Here is a 19,246-nt window from a genome sequence, read left to right on the forward strand (position 1 = left end):
CTGCAGGCAGGGCCAACACACAGTGCTGGGACACACACTAGGACGCAGGTGCACGCTGCAAAGCAATTCAGAACAGGGGACTGTTCAGCAGGATGCATCGATTTAAAGGCCACATCCTGCCATTCCAGGCTGCTCTGCCCACAGCTCTCTGGCTGCAAGGCCACAGGGAAACGTCCACCAGGTGCCTGTCTCTCTCCCGCTCCCCTTGCCCTCTGCAAGGAACACGGCATGCCCTCACCAGGTGCCCAGCTGGGCAATGCCCCTTGGCAGCTGTAATGGGGCAGAAGCCAAGGAAGCCCTAGGCCAGACTCTCACCTTGCTGAGCATATGGGACTGGCCCACCAGGATCAGCACATTGGAAGCCAGGATGGAGACGCAGAAATTCAGCAGGATGATGGAGCGCTCCGATTTGATGAACCTGCAGGGAGGGCAGAGGGAGGCAGGTTGAAGGGGTCCTGGGGCTGGGCCCCTTGCAAACATTCTGGCCTGGTTTCTCTCTAGACCTAAGGTGGAGAATGCAGGAGATGCTATGACGCAACAGACTAATGGCCTAATCAGTCTGGTAGCCCGTCTCCAACAGTGGCCAATGGGGATACGTTAGAGGGCAGCACAGACCTTCACATAGTGCGTGGAGTGTGTTGGCAGGCAGGGGACTCCGTCCTGACCACCCCACCCCCACTGGGGATCAGTTTATGCCCTGAAGCATGAGGATGGAGAGTTTATTTTATCCTAGGGAGTGTGACTCCAGGGGCTACCCCAATCATATAACAAATACCCACGCTGGGATGAAACACCTGCACTTCCACAGCACCTGGGGAACACACCATGCTACACAAACGTGAACCAATTAGGCTTTCCCACATCCCTGCGAGGTATGTGAGGGTAGGTCTCTGCTGCAAAGCGAAGGTATGACTCCAGCCCAGGTAGGCATACCTGTGCCAGCTTTAATCTAGCTGGTACCTAGGGTCCCTGGCGGGCTTGTGCTCTAGTTTACCAGCCTGTGCCACCACATCTACACTGCTACTGATATCCATGCTAGGTAGATTAAAGCAAACATGGGTATGCCTACCCTCGCTACCATCACAACTTCACTTTGCAGTGTAGACGTACCCTTAGGGACACAGGGACGGCTTCACCTCTGGCGGAACTATAGCCCCTTCTGAAGCGGAGCGTGGCAGCCATGTGAGGGTGCCCACCAACACAGCTCAGAGGCGATTTAGGGAAGCAGCTGATAAAATTTCCCTGAACTGAGATGTAAAAACGTTAAATACTAATTTCAGCTCTTTGACTTAATAGCATCCAACAGCAGAGAGTCCCACAGGTGAACGATCCATCACAAGGGGAAAAAACCAATTCCTCTCCCCATCCCCCCCCCCAATTCAGATGTGTCTGAGCCCTTTTACTTTCAATTCCACGACAGAGCAGCGAGCCCCACAGATCTTCTCTGTGCCGGGCGTCGTTTGTTGATAAACCTCCACCCTAACCGTCTCTTCCTTTCCTCCTTTGCAGACCGAGGTGCTCCTCCTGCAGACACTTCCGTGCATGCTTCCTTGTGCACCCAGGTGGCCCCATCGCATTCTCTAGCAGGGGTGTGTGTGTGTGGAAGGGACTGCAGGATTGGGAGCTAACCTGCCCTAGGTGGAGCTTGCAAAGCTGACAAAGGGATTTGGACTCCTGGTTCCCGTTGCAGTGAACAGCATCAGCACTGAAAGCCTCATGCCTGTACAGCTCCTAGCACAACGGGGCCCCGAACCCTGCCCGAGGTTGTTAGGTGCCACTGTACATTAACAGCCCTCTGACTCTCTCCTCGGGTGGACCCTCCCCCCGCATCTCCGATGCGTCCAGCCTGGGGATCTCAGACCTTTTCATGCCTCGGCAGCAAGGGAGGGCCTGATTCTGCTGTCCCTCTTGCTGGTGTAAATCGGAGTGACTCCGCTGAGCGGCACTGATGCAAGTGAGGCAGGATCAGGCCTTGCAGAGCCCTCCTGTCTGTGCCTCGTGCTTGTGACAGAATAGCAGCTCCAGCAGGGCACTACCATGCCCACCATTGTCTTTCATGTGCTAAGAGCTTTGTTCTTTTCCTGGAACAATACATTCAATCACGCAGTGGCTAAGCTAGTGCTCTTTCCCTCCCCACCCCCTACTCCTGACGTCTCTTCCTCCCTCTGCTCTCTTGGCACACGCTTCCCGGCTGCCCAACCCTCACCTCTTCCCCTCCCGTTGCATCCTTCCTGCCAACGTGGCCTCTCCCCCACTGCGCCCGCTGCACAGGGCCCTGCTCGAGGAGCACTGCCCTGGTCCTTGCTGGCACCCATCTCTGGGCCTTGTTCTGTTTCTGTTCAGTCCCTTGTGAGCCAACAGGGCAAGGACGGGCCCCCCGTTCATAGGGCACCATGACGTTCTCTCTATCATCACCCATCTCCTTTCCACTTGATCTGGCCCCTCGGCCGATTTGACCGTCTCCCCCAGGATGCCCGGGGCGATGCTCGGCTCCACGTCCCGGCAGGTTATAGCTGACTCGGCTACTGTAGAAAACCTTGACGCAAGCTCAGAGACTGACACTGCTTCAGTGCCCCCAGCCCAGCCGGCTTCCACCAAACAAAAAGCTGTCAACCGTTCCCCCCAGCCACCCAGTGGCTGTCCCCTCCTGCTGGCAATGCCCCGGCCTCTGGGCTGGTGCGGAAGAGCAGAGGGAGAAGGGTCCGGGGATGGGGCCGACCTACCTCCAGAAGGTGGCATAGATCACCAGCAGGGTCAGCAGGGCCATACAGGAGACAGCGCAGCCGATCATGAGCGGGACAGAGGGAGTGCCTGAGGGGTCCATGGCCTGCCCGGGAGGAGAGAGGGAGAGAGGTGCTGAAAACGGGGAGGGGGGAGGCGTCCCGCCGGAGCCAGGCTCAGAGGCTGGAAGGAGGGAGCGCCCCTGAGCAACAGGGGGTGGAGCTGCCCAGCGTGGGGGGGAAGGATGGGTTCGTTGCTGCCACACAGTCTCAGCGCTGCCCCAGGGCTGTATCACTCGCACGCAGCCAGTGTCCCTGGGGTCCCGGAGGCTGCTCCCTCCCCACCCCAATCCCGGAAAAGCCCAATGTGCCCATCACACACCTGCAAAGCTCCTCCCCCACTGAGTGGGGCAGAGCCCAAGGCCCACAGCACCAGGCCTCTCTGCCCACCACCCCCCAGCCCCAGGGGCCCACCGGCCTCCCGCACGCTGGGGCTTCGGGGAGGGGGGCTTGACCGCAGCCTGTGGGCTGCCCAGGCGCGTTCCTGGGGGCACCTCTCCATCGCCCTGCCAACCGGGCACGCTCCCAGAATACCAATGGCCCGGCGCGGCCGCAGGGAGCTGGGTGGCGCTCGGCTTCGGGGGGGAGGGAGACTGCCCCGTCTGTGAGCGCTGGAGAGGGGAGCGGGCCTCCCAGACATGAGGCAAGATGGCTCAGTTCACATCCCCTCCCGCCCCTCCCCTCCTCACACGTTACCGCCTGGAAGACCTGCTAATGAGCCTTATAAATCCCACCAGGCAGCCTGCCTGTGACTGCTGCAGAGCTCCGATCTCACCACACGCTGCAGTGCGGGGGGGCTCCGAGGGGAGACCGGGGGGGGGGAGGGAAGAGTGGGGCACTTCCCCACTCGCTGCACAGCTGCCCCTGTGCCAAGGGGGTCTATTCATGGGGGGTGGGGGGAGGCTGGGCTTTGCATGACGGGAAACCTCCACGCAGCTGGGCATGGGACCCCTTCACCATAGCTGGCCCCCTCTCGCTACGGCCCTCACCAGCGCCGGCCTCTCCGCAGCGACAGGGCAATGCCCCTTTGTGTGAATTCCAGTGCCCCGGTGTCCTGTCCCGCCCCTGGGCTCGCACCTCTGTGCCAGGGCTCACGCTCAGCCGGCAAGGCAAAGGAGAGAGTCCAACGTTCGGGGCCTCAGACTGAGAGACAGCACCTGGCTCTAGGGCTAGCAAAGCCATCGGAGCAGAAGCACGGCCCAACAGTGGTGGGCTGATCCAGACCCACCACTGCCACAGGACCGGGACCCATAAAGCATCCCCCACCCTGTACCCACAGCCCCAGGGGAGGACAGGGACACAATGCCCTGTCTCCCCACCCTGTACCCATAACCCCAGAGGAGTTCAGGGCCAAAATGCCCCCCACCTCCCACACTCCCATAATCCTGGGGGAGGACAGAGACACAATGCTCTGCCCCCACCCCCGTACCCATAACCCCAGGGAAGACAGGGACACAATGCCCTTCCCTCTACCCTTTATCCACAACCCTAGGGGAGTTCAAGGCCAAAATGCCCTGCTCTGCCCTCCCGCCCCCCATACCCATAACCCCAGGGGACGACAGGGCCAAAATGCCCTGCCCCCACTACCATTTGCCCATTACCCTAGGAGAAGACAGGGACAGAATGCACCCCTCTCCCAGCCCCTGCACCCACAATCCTGGGGGGAGGCTGAGCCGCAGCAGGTGCCCTTTGTTGGTGCCACCCCCACCCGCCCCCAGTGGGTTCCTGGGTGCCACCCAGCTTGGGCCCATCGCTCTCAGCGCGGGATAAAGCGGCGCAAGCTGGGGACAGGCAGGGGCCTCCGAGGAGCACCGAGCCCGGGCCCAGATTCTCCGCCAGCTCCTGGCGCAGGGAGAGAGCCAGAGCCGGGGAATGTGAGAACAGCAGCGGGAGAGAAGGGAACAGGAAAGCTTCAGCGGAGGAGAGGCAGGGGATGGATGGCACAGGGGGTATCCCGGGGGGCCCAGCACAAGCAGCAGCTGTCCCCTTCCCAAGCTCTTCCCTCACGCACGATTCCAGCCTGTCACGAGCAACGGGGGACCCCCCATCTTATCCCATCTCCAGCGAGAGCATCAGCTCTCCCCAGAGCCTCCTGCAGGCCCTGGCAGACAGCACCGCCCCCTCCTCCCCACTCCAGCATCAAAAAGCCACCACCATCCTCCCACTGGGGTGGGGATGGCTGGTGGAGTTTGTGCACGTCCCAGCCGCACTCTCCAAGCAGGGAGGGGTTATTGTTACAGAGCCCCAGAGATCCGCGCTGGGCCCCACCTCCCAGCATGGCACTGTCCCTGCGACGCTTCGGGACCACCCCCTACGATCAGACCCCCCTCCGCACACAACCCAGCTGGTGTTCCCGACCCTGCAATCCCACCCGGCTCCGGCTGCCGGTTCCCGTTCAGCCCAGGCCCCGCGCCAGCCGAAGACAAGAAGGGAAATTTGAGGGCGCTGGGCTGGCGTCACCTACCAGGTCCTTGGGCAGCTGGGCAAGCACGGCGTAGGTGGACAGGTGGCTACACAGGCATTTGGTGTGAGCCGGGAGAGTCTCCAGCGTTTGGCAGCTCTCAGTGTCCCAGTTTCCAGAGCCAGCATCCCTGATTAATGGAATGGGAGAGCAGGAGAGAGAGTGATTTAAAATGATCAAACACACAGAGCGCCCCCAGTCCCTCGGCTCCTGTGCCGACTTAACCCTTCGCTGGCGCTGCCCACCCGACGGCCGCATTGGGTCCTGCGGGGGGGGGGTGTCTGAGCGGCACCAGGGCACTGTCTGGGCGGCTGCTTTCGCTCGTGACCCAGATGCTGGGGCAAAACCCTGCCCTTCCCCCCTCCTTGCCCTGGGCTGCGCTGACGAAAGCCAGCTCAGCTCCATCCCCCTCCCGTTCTTCCCCGCCCCCCCAGATGCTGATCCCTGGGGGGGGGCTGAACACAGCACACAGGTCTGATTTAATCTGAAAGCTCAGGTTGCTGGCTGGGGTCGGGGGTTAAACTCCAGCGAGGAAGGGAGGGGAGCCCGGTCCCAGGAAGGGTGGATGGAGGCCAGCCAGGTGTCAGAGCCAGCTCTCACCCCTGGGCTCTTCCATACCCCACCTGGCTTTGGGCTTTTTTTTTGTTCAACCCACACGTATTGAAAGTTAACGAGAACAGAGGGGAATTAAATGAGCCAGGCCAGGATCCAGGCAGCTGAGCCCTGAGTGACACCGCCCAGGAGGGGGAGCACCCGTGCAACAAGGCATTACAGCGTGTGTGTGGGCAACTGCACACGGAAGAGCACACTTGCGAGGCTGCGCACGCGTGTGATACAGGGCACGATTCCCTGTACGCTCACGGACACGTGGCTGACTGCATGTAAGGTCAGAGGTGTGCGCACCAAGGTATGCAAAGCTGCCACTCCCAGCCAGCTGGGGACACCCCTCTGCCCCCGATCAGCCTGGAGTTCACCCCTGAAAATCCCAACTGTGGCCTGAGCAACGCTCGCCCGTTCTGGTTACTTTAACCAACGGCAGAGCTGGCCCTGCCCCCCCCCCCCCCCCCGGGCTAGGGGCTCCCAGCATTAACTGAAGCGGGTGGGGCACCCTGTGCTGAGTCAGCCAGCCACCGATGCAGCCAGCTGGGAGATGCCTCTTCACCCCCACTTCGGCTCCCTCTCTCCCCCGCCCCCTGCACTTGCTCTGCTGTTTGGAAAGGAAATGGGAGGGAATGGAGCCAGCTGTACCAGGCCCTTTCCCCGCTGTCTGGGTCTAGGAGCCTGCCCGCCCTACCCACGTTCCTGCCCTGTGTGTGTTGCCGGTGCCAGTCACGGGCTCAGGAGCGCTGGCGCGATTGCGGGGGAGGCTGTTTCTGGCGGATACATTTTGAACGTACCCACCTTCCTGCAAACCCTACTCTGCCGGGAGGGGCCATTCCACAGGGTCTCCTGCTGACCAGGACACGCCTTGGTGCCCTGGCAGAAATGTGCGATAGCATCAACTTTGAAACACAGGACACCAAGGGCCCGCGGGCCCATGTTTCGGGCGGGTGTGCGAAGCCCTGCATCTGGGCGTGCAAAACCAGCAGTGAGGGGCCCCATGAGCCCAACGCTACCGGTGCCCAGGGCTGGAGCCCCCAGGCTCACCCTGTCCCATTGGCTGCACCCCATTCCCTAACAGGGATGAGCATTTACAGCCCAGAAGCCACGGCTGGCGTTTGCGGAGGTGCCAGGTGCCTGCAGTGCCCATTCGCTTCTGCTGGCATGCCAGGTGCCCAGCTCCTCTGGGGACCAGCCTCTGTGGCAGCAGCAGGCACCATGGACAGGCCCTGGGCCCCACTGCCCCTCACGTTGCAGAGTACACAGCACTGCCACGCGGTAACGGGGGGTTCAGGGCTGGGGGAGCTGAATTCAGAGCTACCCAGGGCTGCTGGTTTAAGAGGCACCCGGGTGCCAAGCGCTACCATGGCAATGGCTGGGGAAGATTTTACCCTCCTCCAGGCAGGCATCCCCGCCTGGAAGCCTGCAGCAATGGGCCCCTCATTACTGCTACCGGAAGAGACTGCAGGCAGCCGGAGCTGTGGGATCTCCCTGCAGCTAGGGCAGGTTCTGGACCTTGGTGCCCCTTCTGAGCTGGTGTCAAGGCTCCTGCCCCACTGACTGCCCAGCCCCCCGCTACATCAAGGGGTTGGCAACTACCCACTCCGGGCATTAGAGAGCCCTTCCTGGGTGTTCACTAGCGAAGGTGCCGGCCCATCACTTCAGAGATGCCAGCGATACCTGCTCCTTGCGATGGAGCGCGAGCCGTGGCTGCTGCGACTTGCCAAGGCTGACAGCGTTGCAGCGAGGTCGCTCTGGCAACCCGAAGGGAGGCTGCAGGGCCGGGAGGCTGCGCTTGGCTAGATCCAGAGTTAGCGAGGGCCAGAAGGGACCCCCGGGATCATCCCGCCCGACCCCCTGCCACGCAGGCCACCGAACTCCCCTCAGGCACAGAAAGGGGCAGACAATAACGAGGTGATAAGGCCAGGAGCAACTGCCTCCACCTTGGCACGGCCCCACTGGCCCCCAGCCCAGGCAGCACTGCCATCAGAGTGCACGGCCAGGACCAATGGAGGCCACTGGCTCCCCCACCCCGTCTCCCCCATGCCACGGCGATCTGCCCCACTTTATCGCTCTCCCTCCCGAGCGCCGCCCGGCCCTGGCTCTCTGCTCCAGCCCATCGCTAACAAACTGCGTCTGGCAAGCTGCAGGCACCAATCTCCGGCTGCAAGCGGGCGCTAATCAATACTGGTGTTAGCAAAATTAACCCATGGCCACAGGGGGCTTGGCCTCGTTCCAGTCTCCTCGCCCTTTAAATGTGGACGTGACTGCCCGGCCAGGACAGGGAGAGGAGCCTGTTTGATCTCGCCTTGCTGTATAATAACCCGGGCGCCAAGGATAACAAGATGGGGAGCTTTGCTCGGGGCTCTGCCCGGGATAACAGGGGATGTTTCAGCTCGGGGGAGCGGACAGCACCACACAGGGCCCCCCACATCTGGCTCGCTGGCTCCCTCCTGCCAATGGCCAGTCCCCTCCTGTCATAAACCTACAGCTAAGGGTAGCATAAAATCCCTCCTTTACCTGTAAAGGGTGAAGAAGCTCAGATAACCTGGTTGGCACCTGACCAAAAGGACCAATAAGGGGAGAAGATACTTTCAAATTTGTGGGGGAAGGTTCTTCTTTGAGTTCTCTCCACAGACAAAGAGAAAGACCAAGCAAGTAATCTAACTCCTACTGAATGATACATCTAAACTTATAGAAATAGTAAGTAATAGAAGGAAATGCGTTAGAGTATCTTTTGTTTTAGCTTGTGAATTTTCCCTGTGCTAGAGGGAGGATTATCACTGTTTTTTGTAACTTTAAAGTTTTGCCTAGAGGGGAATCCTCTGTGTTTTGAATCTGATTGCCCTGTAAAGGTACCTTCCATCCTGATTTTACAGAGGTGCTTCTTTTACTTTTTTTCTTTATAATAAAGTTCTCTTTTTAAGAATCTGATTGGGGTTTTTAGTGTCCTAAAAACCCAAGGGTCTGGTCTGTGCTCACCTGGTTTACGTATTTGGTTGGTAGATTATTTTCAAGCTTCCCCAGGAAAGGGGGTGAAGGGGTTTGGGGGGATATTTTAGGGAAACAGGAATTCCAAGTGGTCCTTTTCCTGAATCTTTGTCTAACTTACTTGGTGGTGGTGGCAGTACCCATCCAAGGACAAGACAGGATTTGTGCCTTGGGGAAGTTTTTAACCTAAGCTGGTAGAAATAAGCTTAGAGGGTCTTTCATGCGGGTCCCCATATCTGTACCCCAGAGTTCAGAGTGGGGAGGGAACCCTGACATCCCCAAACGCCAATGAGGTTGGGGTGGGGAAGGCACCAGAGCAGCGGAGGGATTTACACCCCGTTAACCCTCCAAGCGTGGGGGTCCCCTTCTCATCCTCCTCTCCTCCTGCCAAGAAACCACAGGCTCGCCTGGCTCACCCACGACCCCCCTCACACAGTCCCTGGTCCTGTCCAGTCAACCTGCCTCTCTGTACGTGGCTCGGCTGCCAAGGTGGGTGGGCAGTGCCTGTGGGGCGCCTGGGGGCCCTGGCAGCGTGTGGCGCAGGGGGGTCGGGGAAGGTTTGCAGGAGCAGGGGGGCTGGGAGCCTGCCCTCTCCACGTCACCCGCCGTTTCCTGTCGATTGCGCGCGGCCCGGCTGACACTGCAGGGAGTGGAGGCGGCTGGCTCTCACCACTCCGGACATGCGTCCATCTCCCGCGTTCTGCGGCGGGAGGACGGTGTGTAGTGAACCCCCTGCAGAGAGCCCGGCCTCCAGCACCGAGCCCTCAGCTACCCAGGAAAGGCAGGTGGGTGCCAGCTCCTGACCCTGCAGGGGACCAGGCTCAGGTCCTGGTGCAAGGGCCTGCCAGGGGCTGGAGAGCAGAGGGGCTGCACCATGGGCAGCAAGGGGCCAGCAAACCACAGGGGCCACGCTGACACAGCCCAGGGCAGGCTGGCATACAGCCTGTGCCACTGCTCTCCGTCCCCTGCTGGCTGCAAGGGTGGGCAGGCTCCTGTCTCCAGGCAAAGGGTGCTGCCATGGGGCAGCCCAGGGACAGGGAGGGCAGCACACGGGGCCCAGTGCACCTGTTCCATAGGGCCCAGCTCTGGCTCCAGCGAGCAGCAGGCTCTCCTCCACGGCACAGAGCCAGCCCTCCCCCTTTGAGACCCCACCGCCATCCAGGGAGCCCCCCGAGAGACAGGCCAGGCCCAGAGCTGCACTCACGCTTTGGAGTAGTCCCAGGTGACGCACTGTGGGTGCGAGGTGCCCTGCAGACAGACAGAGCTGGGTTAGCGGAGAGCCAGGGCTGGGACAGGGATGCCTCTTCTCTCCCCGCCCCCACTCTCACCTGCCCCTCTCTGGCTCCGGCCATGGCGGGCGGGAGGCGCTCTCCGATCTGAGCAGGGCCTGCTGCCCCCGCTAGCCTCATGACTACCTGCCCGCCACGGCACGGGCCCCTAGAGAGTGGCACAAGGGAGGGCACCAGCAGGGGCCGCGGCGTCTGGTGTCACAGCAGCACTGAAGCCAGGCAGACTGGTAACACGTGGCCATGGAGACGTCCTCCGCAGACCCCGGCTAGGGCAAGCGGCAGCCGCTCCGGCCTGCACCCCACTCGCCCAAGGTCAAGCCAGCCTCTGTGGGTGGGGACTGAGGGGCACTGAGGACTGGAATAGCCGGTGGTACGGGTCTGGATGGCAGAGCTCTTGCACGGCTGTGAGGAGGGGTGGGCACACAGGACTGGGACAGCAGGAAGGCTGTGGGTGGAGCAGGTGCCCACAATAGCAGCGCATGCAGAGGTGGGCGAGGGGTGAACATTTCTCTCCCCTCACGATGGGGCCTGGCGGACGGCTGAGACCCCCCTCGGAATGCACAGCACTTACATTGAGCATGTGGGACAGCTCCACTGAGATCAGGGGCTCCGTGGGCTTGGTCAGCGGGCGGACGGTCACGGTGAGCACTCGGGACGTGACGGCCAAGGGGCTCCTGTGGAGACGAGGGAACAGGCTGGAGCCAGGACACAGTGCAGGGCGGTACAGGTGTCAGGACAGGGCTCGCTGGGGGCTGGCACGTCCTGCTGTTGGTCACATGCGTGTGTGTGTGAGCGTGTGTGCACACAGCGTTACAGGACTGTCTTTGTCCAAACACCACGTTGTATGATCTGAGTGTGCATCTCATAGATTCATAGATATTTAGGTCAGAAGGGACCATTATGATCATCTAGTCTGACCTCCTGCACAACGCAGGCCACAGAATTTCACCCACCACTCCTACAAAAAAACCTCACACCTATATCTGTGCTATTGAAGTCGTCTCCTTACACACGGGATGTATAAATGGTAAGTAGTGAAGGGACCTGACCTCTGGCATAACCCAGGCCATGGGACTACCCTGACTTTAATTGCTGTTTGATCTAGACCGTACGTTTTAGAAAAACTTCCCAGCTTGATTTAAAAATTGCCAAGGATGGAGAATCCACCACCAGCCTGGGTAAGTCGTTAATTACCCTCACAGCTTTCCAGCCGGAATTTGTCTCGCTTCAGCTTCCAGCCATTGGACCTTGTTGGATCTTTGTCTGCTAGACTGAAGGGCCCATTATCAAATTTCGGCTCCCCGTGGAGGTACTTCCAGACTGCGACTGAGTCGCCCATTCCCATTCTCGGGTTAGGCTAAACAGGTCAAGCTCCGGGACCCCAGCCCTCTAAAGCACGTTTCCCAATCCGCTCACCATGCCGCCGCATACACACCACTGGGTTTGGTTTTCCTTGTAGCTGGGCATTGTGTATGAATGTACGACTCCTTGATCGTGCACCTGTGTGTGTGTGTGTGGATACACACACCCCTTCTGTATGTAGGGGTGGAGGGTGTGCACAGGTGCAGTTTTGTTTGTGCACGGGTGAAGTGCGTGTGTATATACACACACGCACGTGCCCATGAGCGCATACAGCCCTCTCGGCTGCCCCACATTTCAGTCCTGAATTTTCCCCTTCCCACACAAACTGCTGCTTCTCTCTCTTTCTCCTTCCTGTTTTCGGCTACTGACAGCAGACGCAGGTTGGAGGAACCCTTGTTTGAGTGGCACTGGCTCCACACCTTGCATCTCTTGTACAGAAGCCGGCTAAGACATGGGCTGCGGGAAGGCACTGCCTGGGGATGCTGAGTTACAGAAACCCAGACAGGTGCCTGCTCTCATCTGCTGCCCCCTCGCACCTCCAGCACCCCCCTCCTCTAGGAACCAAAGCCTCTGCCCACATATGGTGCCATCTGTGCTGTCTTGTACCCTCCCCCAGCCGATTCCCCCAGCCCCAATAGGGTCCACCCTCTCCCTTACCTGCACTTGATCCTGAATCCAGGAACTAGATCTGCCCAGGGCTCGATTCTTCCCCCAGCCCCTCTCCCCACACACTCTCAGGACATGCAGCAATAATTCCACCGGGGTCACAGATCAGGGCCCACAGCTGTGGATCGCCCCCCTGCAGGGCCCAGCCTTATCTCACCCACCATGGCTCCATTTCAAGGTAACGAGTGACTCAGGGCCCCACCATCCCCTGCCCCATTTGGAAGCCCTGGTTACTGTCCCTACGCCCCAGCCACCCACCCACCTGGGAGGAGGTAAGATGAGCCCCAGCGTGCGGTACAGGATGGCCCCGATCACGAAGTACGACGACTCGTCCATTTCTGCAGAGAGACGGGAAGGGGACAGAGCCACGGTGAACAGGGGTCAGCACCCATCCCTGGGGTCCGGCTCCTCCCATGCCCCCAGCCTGGGGATGGGGACCCAGCTGGCCCTCCTGGAAAGGGCTGCAAGTCGTTACGTGCTCCCCTCTTCCAATGCGCACCCTTCCTCATAGCCTGGGAATGCAGACAGGCCCCTTCCCCTGCCCTCCGGCAGTTGGAGGTGGCTCCATCCAGAGGAAGAAGTTACAGTGGGGGAATGGAAGCCAGGACTCCTGGGTTCTACTCCCTCCCTGCTGTGACTTGCTAGGGTACGTTGCTGAACGGCTCCATGCCTCTCTTTCTTCACCTGTAAAAGGGGGTTAACGGTGCCGACCTGCAGCAGTGAAGTGCTGGTAAGGGGAAGGACTTTTAGCAGCTGTCCCCAGCTCCCGCCCCAGCACATGCCAGTCCAGCCATGTCTGTGTCCCAGGGTGCACTTGGCTACCCAGCCTGCCTCTCTTCCAGGGCCCAGACATGAACAAGGACACCTGCATCATGGACATGGGGCTGCAGACAAACATATGCATTTGCAAACCTGCATGCAAACACAGACCTCACCCCTGTGCACACACAAACCTACACCCACGTAATCACATGGGAACAAACACACAGACACGCACACACAGCAGCCCCTGCTGCTCTCCTCCCGGGGGCCCCAGCCCCGCCTTACCAGAGGAGGAGAGGCTCAGCACCGACTTGGGGATGAAGAGCTTGTCCTCCGAGTGGCGGGCCCAGTCCTTCATGCCCCGGCGCCCCTTCATGGGGAAGTTGATGTCGCTGGAGACGGCCGAGACGGGCTCTCTCTGGATGCTGATCACTGCCAGGGTGGGGACAGGGAGAAAGGGTCACCTCCAGCTCACGCCTGCCTGGGCACATTGGCCAAGCTCAGGATGCCCCAGCGCCCCTGCCCACGGGCCTCCTGACACCTCCACGCCCCCAGGCTCCCAGCCTCTCTGCTGCTGCACTGCCCAGCGCTGCACTGGCCTGGACCCCTCATGCCCCCCTCAGAATAAAGTAGCCCCAGGCCCCGCCCCAGCCTGGCCACTCACCCAGGTTGTCAGTAACCACGAGGGAGCTCTGGAAGGCCTTCAGCGCGTCCCCCACCAGGTGGATGAAATCTTCCACCACCTTCATGAGGTGCACGGAGCCGGGGGACACCTGCGGGCACAGAGAGGGGGAGAGGCTACCGCAGGGGCCCGGGTATGGCAGGGAGGGAGGGTAGCTCCTTGCCACTTGCCCACTGACAGGGAATGGGACCTGGACGGTTCCAAAGGGTCCCCCCAAATCATCCCCCCCAAATCATCCAAAGGGTCCCCCCAAATCATCTGCAGGGGACACCCCAACTTCCCAGAGCATGGGGTAGGGGGGAGAACAGGAGCCAGCGCTGATCCAGGCCATGCTTAGCTTTAGAGGAAGGGGGGGTGCTGTGGGGAGGGGGTTCCCTGCCCAGGCAACGGCCCCAGCGCTTTCATCCAGAGCCACCTCCCCCTCAGCCGTGCCAGAAACTGCCCCCCACAGCTCCAGCGCGCCCCGGTCACTCCGACCGCCCAGGAGGCTCCAGCCACCCACAGGCAGGGAGCTGGGCTCCCCCAATTCCACGGGGCCACCAAGTTGATACTGGCAGAGCCAACCTACTCCCCCACCCCGTACAGCTATTCAGAGACCCCGGCCCATGGGCTTCCCCTCCCCACCAAAGCCTGGACCCCCTGCATAGATATGCCCACAGCTCCCCCTCAGCCTGCCCCACCTCCCCAGGGCACCTCAAGCCAGAGACCCCTCCCCACAGGCAGCCGCCAGCCCAATGCCTCCCACAGCCGTAGACGAGGCCCCAGAAAAGCTCCCAGACCAGGTGCCCCGTAGACGGGGCTGAAGCCATCTGCTGACGGGGGCTCCTCCTCGCCCCTCTAGCCTGGGCAGGGCACTGGAAGGGCAGCCCCACAAGCTAGGCTGGCAGCATTGGCACCATGCCGCCCCCCGCTCTGTCGAGAGCCTGTCACAGCCACAGTCGCGCTGCGCCGGCCAAGCGCCTGCCTCCCTGGCCGGCTGGCGCCCGTCCCTGAGCACCTGCTGGGCTCACCTGCTGGGCGTCCTCCCACTTGTCTCTGTTCTCCGAGTCCACCATGTAGCTGACCACCTGGAAGAAGCGCTGCAGGGAGTGGAGGAGAGGAGAGGGGGCGTGAGGGGGTGGCTCTGCGAAGCACGGGGGCATGGGACAGGGGGCTTCCCCTGGGCATGTCCGGGAGCCTCGAAATTCCACTGCCCTGAGAGTACCCGCACCTGCACGTCCAGGCAGCCCTGTCACCCACACCCCCAGACAGGACCCCCCAGCTCCAGCTGGGATTCTTCCTGGCCCACCTTGGTTGCTCCCAGCCGAGGGTCACCAACTCCCCCCACCCTCCCGGTGGATGCCGAGCATCTACACCAGCTCCCCCCTCACCAGCTCGGATCCAGGCCACCTTTGGCTGCTGCTTGTCAGCCAGGCAGCGCCAGCCTGGGAACGGGGGACCCCAATGCACAGAAACCACAGAGCCAGACACAAAAGGGGTCATGCCAAGACACTAGGGGTGAGCCCCCCACAACAATGCCAGACAGAGGGCAGGGAAAGGCAGCCAGCAAAGAGCCCACGTTGGCCTTTCCACGGTGGCCCGGCCTCCCGCATGGGACCTGGGCCGGGCCCCCGGCTCTTCGCAGGGGCTGGCCGGGCGGTACCTGCACGTCGTCGGAGGAGGGGATGTAGGTGGCCCTCTTGAAGGTGTCGGTGACGTTGCGCAGGATCTCCACCGAGAAGAGCAGGTCCCCGCTGTAGTACGTCCTGCGGGCCATCAGCTCAAGCAGGCTGCGCACCACCTGCGACATGCCCTCGCCCGCCAGCATGCGCTGCCCCTTGGCCAGGTGCTCCCGCAGCTTTCCATGCAGAGGGACAGAGATGGGGGAGGGGGAGATTACCCAGCAGCAGGGGGTTCCCCAGGTCCCTCTCCCAACCCACGCTGAGGCAGCAGCCGGACAGGATTTCTGTCTGGGAATAGCACAGACATCCACAGGAGCCACCAGGGTGGTTACCCATGCCCCACCCCCTCACACACATGGCCCCTCCCGGGGAAGTTCCCCGTGTCCCACCCCATCCCAGGAGCCACCATTGCAGGGCCCGGGAAGGAAGGTGCCATACCCAAGCCAACCCCTCTCCAGGCCCCACACCGCAGCCCCTGAGCCCCTGTGGCCCCCCAAAGGTGGGCATGGGGCCAGTGGATTAGAGTAGGGGTCAAGGAAATCAGGAACACTGGGTCCTAGTCCAGCTTCTCCATTGAGTCACTGTTCAGGGTGAGTCACACCCCTAACCTGTGCCTCAGTTTCCCCATATGTCAAATGGGGATAACGCTAATCAAGGCAGCTCCTTGATCTACCTCATCAGAGCGCTTGGCCTTGCCAGGGAACGGGACAGACAGCGAGAAAGGAGAAGATGGCAACACAGAGGGATAATTAGCATCAGCCCCCTCCTCCAACCTGGGGTGGGCGGGGGAGGGAGCCAGGGGCAAGGACATTAATTAGGTTCCATTGCAATGAAATATTCATGCAAAGCAGCAATTTGGCTTGCGGGAGTCAGGGGCTGCTTGGCTGCTCTGTACTGGGGGAGCTTTTGTCTGCCAATCCCGAGGGCTAGCCGGTTTCTGAGCGCACCCTCTTTGGGAAAGGGGAGCGGGAGGGATTGGACGTGGGGGCAGGCTGGCTTTGCAGGGGCTCCCTCTCTCCCTTTAACAAGGCATACGGTGAGGGCGAAACGGGCATGGGTGGGTCCAATGTGCGTGGCAAAGCCACGCAAGGCCAGGAGATCAGAGCCCACTGCGACGGGCATGCCTGCGAGGTCTGCCTGGCGAGCCCGGTGTCCTGCCCAACCAGCCGGATCGCGGCCAGACTGGAGTCGTGGGTCAGTCCCCGTGGCCTTGAGCTGCAATGGCTCCTTGGGCAGCTTGTGGGGCTGGGGAGGGAAGGGGGCAGACAGCAGCAATCCGGGGGCTGCAGGGACTGATGAGGAGGGTCGGGTCACAGGGGATGGAGACGGCTGGGGCACGGGGCTCCCAAGGATGGAGTGGGGCTCAAGGGCTGGGAGAACTGGAAGCCAAGGGAGAAAGGACAGATCCGACGGCGCATCAGCGGCCCCAGCCCAGGGACCTATCGGCCCAGCGGGAGCCCCGTGGCCAAGGACGCTGGCCCGGGGGGATCGACCGAGGGGACGGGGCTGACCCCGGGGAGGAGGAATGAGGCACCTTCTCCTGCAGCAACGACTGCAGCAATCCCCACCTTTGGAGAACGCCAGATCAAAGCGGCCCCCCAACCAGCCACTTCAAACCACGGCCCAGGCACCCAAACCCACTGCAAGCTCTGGGAGCCCCCAACCGGCCAAGAAACAAGAGCCCCCGCAAGGAAATGGCCCCTGCAGTCAGGTGGCTGCCGGCACAGGGCACACAGGGCAACGCGGGGGGCGCTCAGCAGAGGTGCCGGGGCCGGCACTGGGCCCAGAGCGGGCAGGGCGGGGGGGAGGGGGCTGGCTGGGCGGCTCGCTCTGTCCCTGTGCAAGGGAGGCTCAAAGCAACGCCGCCGGCAGTGCCAAGGCCGTCCCGGCATGGCGCCGGCGAGAGAAGAGCGGGGAGAGAGCGCATGGGCCCACCGGAGCGTGCACCTACTGAGAGATGGAGGTATCTGTACTCGTGGGAGATGCAGCGGGCAAAGCTGGGCACGCCCCAGTACGCCACCCCATGGGCATTCAGCAGGCACCGGCGGCTGGCGGATCCTAGATAAGAGGGGAAAAGAAGCATGGAGCACCCAGCCTGTGCAGCCCGAGCGCCCCCAGCCCCTGCCCCCACGCCGCCCCCCAGCCCCAGTGCCCATAGCCCCTGCCCCCCAGCTCCAGAGCCCACAGCCCCAGGCTCAGCTCCAGCCCTCAGCCCCTGCCCCTCAACCCCAGTGCCCACAGCCTTCCAGGCCGAGCTGCAGCCCCAGCAACCACCTGCAGCCCCTGCCCCCCAGTGCCCACAGCTCCCCAGTGCGCCAGCAGCCCCTGCCTTCCAGCCTCAGTGTCCACAGCCCCCAGGCCCAGATCCAGCCCCAGTGCCCACAGCGCCCCCCCCAGAGCCAATGCCCACAGATTCCCCCAAGTCCCAGCACCTGCCCCCAGGCTCCCAGCCCTAGCAGCAGCCTGCAGCCACCCAAACCCCACCCAACAAGGTGCCATGGGGAAGCCAGGCCGGGGAATCAGCTCTTCTAGGAAGGCAGCAGAATTACTCGGGGGCCAGCAGCCTTAGCTCAGCTTGTTCTGGGGAGTGCAAGGGGGTCCCGGGGAGCAGGCAGGGTCATGAGAGAAAAGAGCCTGCTGGCAAGTGAATCCCGTAGCCCACATGCCTGGCCCCCCTCCCCATTCGGCTCTCAGCCCAGGTGGGAGCTGGGGCAGAGACGGTGCCGCAGCCGCTCACCGGTGGCGTTGGGTGGGCATTTGTTGTAGATGATCTCGCCAGCGGCCGTCTTCTTCCAGGTCATCAGCATGACGTACTCGTCCTTGCACATTTCATGGTAGGCTGCCAAGGGAATGCGAGGGTGAGATGGGCCCCCGGACGGCTGCTCTGCATGGATGGGCCACTAGACTGGTGCGGGGGGGGAGGGGGGGCTGCTGGGCGGGACTAGCAGGTATGTGGCTGGTCAGCTGGTGGGGTGGAGGGAGGACAGGCTTGAGAGAGAGAGCTGGACGGACAGCGGGCGGCTGGAAGGACGGATGCAGAGACAGCGGGTGGGTGGAAGGACAGACGGACAGATGGAGAGATAGCGGGTGGGTGGAAGGACGGACAGACGGATGGAGGGACAGCGTGCGAGTGGAAGGACAGACAGACAGATGGAGGGACAGAGGGCGGGTGCAAGGATGGACAGAAGGTGGGTAGGTAGAAGGACAGATGGCTACAGGGAGAGCAGGCAGGTGGAAGGACAGACGGATGGGCTGGCTGGGTGTCAGGGCAGGACAGGAGGAGGATGAGCTGGCTGGACGGAAGGCATCACACCAGCTGGCCAGAGAGAGGCAGAGTCCTTGGGTCCCGAGGCAGGGGGAGCCCGCGTGCTGGGCTGGAGGCTGAGCAGGGGTCGGCAGACTCTCCACCACGTACCTGGGCACTTCTTCTCGTTGCACGTCTTGACCTCCTCTCCAGAGCCCTCGCACGGGTAACCTTGCATGCCCGTGCCCTGGCACATCCGGAAACGTCTCTGCCAGCCCGTGTCGCACGTCTTGGAGCACAAGCTCCAGTGGTTCCATGGGCCCCACTTGCCGTCGGCTGCGAGGGGAGCAAGAGACGCATGTTAGGGCCCTGATGCAGGCAGGGCAGGGACCAGATAGACAGACAAGCGAGAGGGACTGCCAGAGACTGGGACACGGCCGCGCCAGCCCATAATGACTTTAATCAAATATTCTACAGATTATTAAACCCATTAATCTATCGTTTCAGCTTCATTTCAACCAAACGAGACAAATGTCCCCTCGTGTCCCAGGGTGTCCTCGGCTAATTAGCACCACCCCCACCCCCGGCATTCCTGTCCTTTCAGTCCCAACACCCCCGCCCCCCAAGACCCACGCTCCCACCCTCTGCCTGCCAATCCAGGGGAGCCCAGACAGAGCCCGCCTGCTCTCCCCAGGACCCCCTCTGCCCTCTGAGGGCCCGGCTCCAGCCACCTATGCAGCTCCCCATT

General features: G+C 61.8%; 1 protein-coding gene across 9 annotated transcripts in view; it reads right to left on the minus strand.

Moving 5' to 3' along the window:
- Positions 1-19,246, minus strand: part of ADGRB2 (adhesion G protein-coupled receptor B2) — a 112,314-nt gene that overhangs the window by 21,039 nt on the left and 72,029 nt on the right. For all 9 annotated transcript variants that reach the window (XM_074934510.1, XM_074934508.1, XM_074934509.1 and 6 more), the window contains 13 exons: positions 18,670-18,834; positions 17,992-18,093; positions 17,206-17,312; positions 15,236-15,430; positions 14,604-14,672; positions 13,576-13,684; positions 13,197-13,343; positions 12,412-12,487; positions 10,693-10,795; positions 10,037-10,080; positions 5,245-5,371; positions 2,724-2,827; positions 316-418 (listed from right to left, as the gene is read on the minus strand). In XM_074934510.1, coding sequence (XP_074790611.1) covers positions 316-418; positions 2,724-2,827; positions 5,245-5,371; positions 10,037-10,080; positions 10,693-10,795; positions 12,412-12,487; positions 13,197-13,343; positions 13,576-13,684; positions 14,604-14,672; positions 15,236-15,430; positions 17,206-17,312; positions 17,992-18,093; positions 18,670-18,834 — 1,451 coding nt within the window. The remainder of the gene's footprint in view (positions 1-315; positions 419-2,723; positions 2,828-5,244; positions 5,372-10,036; positions 10,081-10,692; positions 10,796-12,411; positions 12,488-13,196; positions 13,344-13,575; positions 13,685-14,603; positions 14,673-15,235; positions 15,431-17,205; positions 17,313-17,991; positions 18,094-18,669; positions 18,835-19,246) is intronic.

Source organism: Natator depressus, chromosome 19, assembly GCF_965152275.1.
Source record: "Natator depressus isolate rNatDep1 chromosome 19, rNatDep2.hap1, whole genome shotgun sequence".
Lineage (NCBI taxonomy): Eukaryota > Metazoa > Chordata > Testudines > Cheloniidae > Natator > Natator depressus.